Source organism: Branchiostoma floridae, chromosome 2 (assembly GCF_000003815.2).
Source record: "Branchiostoma floridae strain S238N-H82 chromosome 2, Bfl_VNyyK, whole genome shotgun sequence".
In the NCBI taxonomy this organism is placed as follows: Eukaryota; Metazoa; Chordata; class Leptocardii; order Amphioxiformes; family Branchiostomatidae; genus Branchiostoma; species Branchiostoma floridae.
In genome coordinates this window covers 4,898,200-4,902,315 of record NC_049980.1, presented here as the reverse complement: position 1 = coordinate 4,902,315, position 4,116 = coordinate 4,898,200, and the positions used below count along the sequence as shown (strand labels likewise).

At 39.3% G+C, this 4,116-nt stretch overlaps 1 protein-coding gene across 1 annotated transcript in view; it reads right to left on the bottom strand.

The window, feature by feature from the left end:
- LOC118410421 (lysosomal aspartic protease-like) overlaps nt 1–4,116 on the bottom strand; it is a 13,718-nt gene that overhangs the window by 5,285 nt on the left and 4,317 nt on the right. The window contains exons 3-6 of the mRNA XM_035812136.1: nt 3,427–3,571; nt 2,850–2,973; nt 1,874–1,992; nt 817–1,016 (exon numbers count right to left, since the gene is read on the bottom strand). Of these exons, the coding sequence (XP_035668029.1) occupies nt 817–1,016; nt 1,874–1,992; nt 2,850–2,973; nt 3,427–3,571 (588 nt within the window). The remainder of the gene's footprint in view (nt 1–816; nt 1,017–1,873; nt 1,993–2,849; nt 2,974–3,426; nt 3,572–4,116) is intronic.

Sequence of the window (4,116 nt, the reverse complement as noted above, 5' to 3'; positions counted from 1 at the left end):
GGTATTGAGTAGCGGTCGCAGAAACAAAGGTTGAGTTTGAAAATGGTTCGCCCGGTATCTTCCATCGGTACTGCAGCGGGCTCAGTGTGTGAGTGTGTGTGCGGATAACATAACTTGAGAAGCTATAAAACCTTTAAGTCATTGATAAAGGCATTCTCCATAACGAACCTTGAATGTTTGGCGAAGGTATGTGTTTCGTGGAACTCTAGTTTTTCAATGTATTCATACGTCACATGCACCATGTATGATAATAATATCTGTGACAAATAACCATTTTTTAAAAATCATTGTACATGTATTCATAAAGTGTCATAGCATCAGGCATGCTGAAATGCTGATGCATCGACCACAATTGCGCAGGTGCCTGTCTTGGGTGTAGCCCCGGCCGGGCTCCGAAGCCACAAATTTGCCCCGGTGGACTGCCGGATACCACCGCGAGCATCCCTCGGTGCTTTCACGGGTATGTCACGGCTGCTATCTGTCGCCGGGTCCCGTCCGTACCCAAATATAGCCCGATAGCGCAAGGGAGCACATAGGGTTACGCCCGAAAGTGTCATGTATTGGGTTCTTTTTTTTTCAATTATGACCTGTGCAATACTGTAAATACAGAAATGTTCGAGGTGGATTAATATTCACGGTTTTCGCGGCCACTACTTCACCGCGAATTTAAAACCACCGCGAACATTTTTCTACTATAGTATTAGACTGCAGTCTATGGTGTTACCGCGAAATCAAAACCACCGCGAAAAGTCATTTTCCCGCTACCGCGAAATTAAATCCCCGCGAACTTAAATGCATTTACAGTATCAGTCTTACCTGCTCAAGTAGAAAGAGAAGACCGGCTTGTCGACCAGTTCCTGGTTGACCATGTTGTAGAATGGCGGTACGACGCCGTCCACCGCTATTTCGAAGTATCCCATCCCAAGTATGCCGTCAAACTTGGCGGCAATGAACGCCACGCCAGGAACATTAGTGGCCTCCCCAAATGTCTGGGTCTCTATCTTCAGGCCTCCGATCTGTAGTAATGATATCATTATTTTCTCTTTTATTATCATAATCATTGGGGGGGGGGGGCAGCAACAGGCAATGTTAAATTAATTGTATGGATGACATCCGCACGCGCATCGATTTTTGGCCGTTTCCAAAAAAAAGATTCAAACGTACTGTAAATCGTATAAAGCAACTGTAAAAGGGGCTAATAACGTTATGTGGTGTAAATTGGAAATATATAATATAATATAATATATATATATATATATATATATATATATATATATATATATATATCTGTTTTCCGATATATATATATATATATATATATATATATATATCGGAAAACAGAAAGTTATGACATAGAATGCCAAAGTAAAGTCCAAAGCGAAATAAGAAGATATACCACACTCTTTTACTATTAACGTTAATGCAAATTTATTTTGTCAAATGTTTTTTTCACAAGCTTAAATCAGTTTTGGGGTCCAAAGAGGATACCATCCATATAATCAAATCAAGACTGCATTAAAAAGAAGAAAAAAATAATTTTCTCAAAAGACATTAAGTGTCGAAGTTCCATTCGAGTCTACATATCCTTATGATATCATTTTTGAGATCTCCAGCTAACTGTTCGAAATCTTTCATGTCAAAAAAAAATTTTTTCAGCATTGTACATTATGTGTTAAAACATATACATGAACTTCATTAACATAACCAAGATAACATTTATGAAGGTTAGACATCCAGGTAAACAATATTCAAATACAATTCAATCACAACTGAATAAAAAAACGGATAATTTGCTTCCGAGATAACCAAATATATAGCTAATTCCATACAAGAAGTATATTCAGAAGAAAACAAATGTACGTCGTTTACTTACAGTGACTGTGTCCTTACTGAGAATGCCACTACAGCTGCCAGACCCGTATCGGATGTCAAATGTAGTGCCGTTCTTCACGTAGGTGCTGGACATGTCGGCGTGATACTTATTATGGAGTACTGTAAGGAATTCGAAAATATATTGACCCATCATAAAGAAATCGAACCTCAGATGACAAAGAAGAATGATTTGAGCTTCTCCTGTATAAATAAAGGTTCTGACAACCTAAACTAGGAAGGCAACATTTGAAAGCAAATATATAAATATATATATATATATATATATTACACCCATCTCCCTCCCCATAAAAATTGACTGTTCCAAAGTCAAACCTGTGCAAAATTAACATGTTCTCAATAAACATATACCGAAAAGTGTATCATTACAAAGTCATACCAGTCCAAGATCAATCTTTCCCGATTTCACTCCCTATTGAAGAATGGAATCTTCTACAAGCACCCCCTTACAAGATGGACCCCCTTACAAGATGGACTACTCCAAGAACACATCTACCAAAAGAGTACCACCATGTATGAATGGGCTCTTCCAGTGACCCAGTCTAAATACATTCCCACTAAAATGGACTTATTTGCATAATCAACACAGTCCAAAATTGAATTCAAAAAGTTTCACCCCCTTGTAAGAATGCACTATTCCAGGATAGACATTTTTGGCTAAAAAAATAAGTTGTTTAAAACATTTTGCATTACTGTAAAAGACATTGTCATTGGGAGAACTTTTTCCCTCAAAGAACTTTTTTCAGTGGTTTAAAGCTTCGCTTTATATGCGCAAGAGTCAGCCCCCCATTCTCTATTCTGTATTCGCTAGGAAATCTTTACAGCAGGCGATGCCAGTGGGAGAAATTTTTTCCACCAATAAAGCGTTTTTCAATGGTTTAAAGCTTTGTTTTATTTGCGCAAGAGTCACCCCCCCCCCTTCTGTATTCTATAAGCTACTAGTGCGAGAATGTACTTACAGCAGGCGATGTCAGTGAGAGGACAATGGCTAGATGGCACCCACAGGTTGGAGGAACCGGTGTCAAACACGACCTGGAAACTCTGGGGAGGGGTGCCGATAGCGATCGTGCCGTAGTACTGTGCCTGTGGGATGAGAGGGGTGGACATTTTATTATCTGTGTAACGCTGCATCACTTTTATCCGCGGGACATTCACCAACATCCGTTATTCTTAGAAAAAGAAAAAAAGAGATATCAAGTTGACGTGCGGCAGTTTCAGACTCTAATATCTTTTTGTTCATTGAAAATATTGGAATTTGAAACCACCGTCTTCCAACTTGATGCCCCCTAAACACTCAGTTTTGAAAAGCAGTGGCTATAGGTAACCACGTGGACAAACATTTGCATGAAACATTTGTGTGTATACAACAATCATGTATAGATACAACAATAATGGAAATCTATATGCTACCAGCATATAAGATGGTCTTCACATGAAACTTACATGTTACATAAAAAAATTGTATGTATTTTCGTGCTACTGTCAGTTTCTATTTTGAGACAGCAGAAAATAAAATTATTCTATCCGCAAACATACATCCAAATAGTTATGAAGTGGCTCTGGTGCGTCCTGGATGTTGTCGTACGTTCCATTGTAACCCTTGTGGCCCATTATCTGGTCGTAGATGATGCCAACATCTGCCAGCTGACGACGAAGAGTTTTCATCTTTGTCAGCGGGATTCTGTAGATCATAAAGGTATCTTATGATTATCATAGAAGCTCATATGTGTTGGTAGTAAACTAGTCATCACAGTGCAATGCTAAAATTGCAACACAAAGATACACACGGATCAAATTTTCAATATCCACTGTCTTCAGGATCAATACTGATGACCATCCACTACAAGACTAATTGGTAAGAGGTACGAGAGGCGTTCAAGAAGTAATCCACCTGACCCATTTCCCAAAGGAGGAGATTAATGAAACTTGGTGCAGTTATTAGTCTTTCTCTTCATAGGAATCACCCAGAGTTATGCATTTCTACCATCGTTTGATGCAGCTCTGTACACCGTTTTTGTAGGACGCCCCAGGTTGGTCCTGCAACAGATGCCTCATCAATGGCAGAAGAGGGACGACCAGGTCTGGGAGCTGTTTCCACAGACTTCCGACCTTGTTTGAATTCAGGATGCCAGCGTTTTACAAGGTCATATGATGGGGCATCATCACCATAAGTTTTTTTCATTTCATCAAAAGTCCCCTTTGGTGTGCGTCCTTTCAAATACAAAA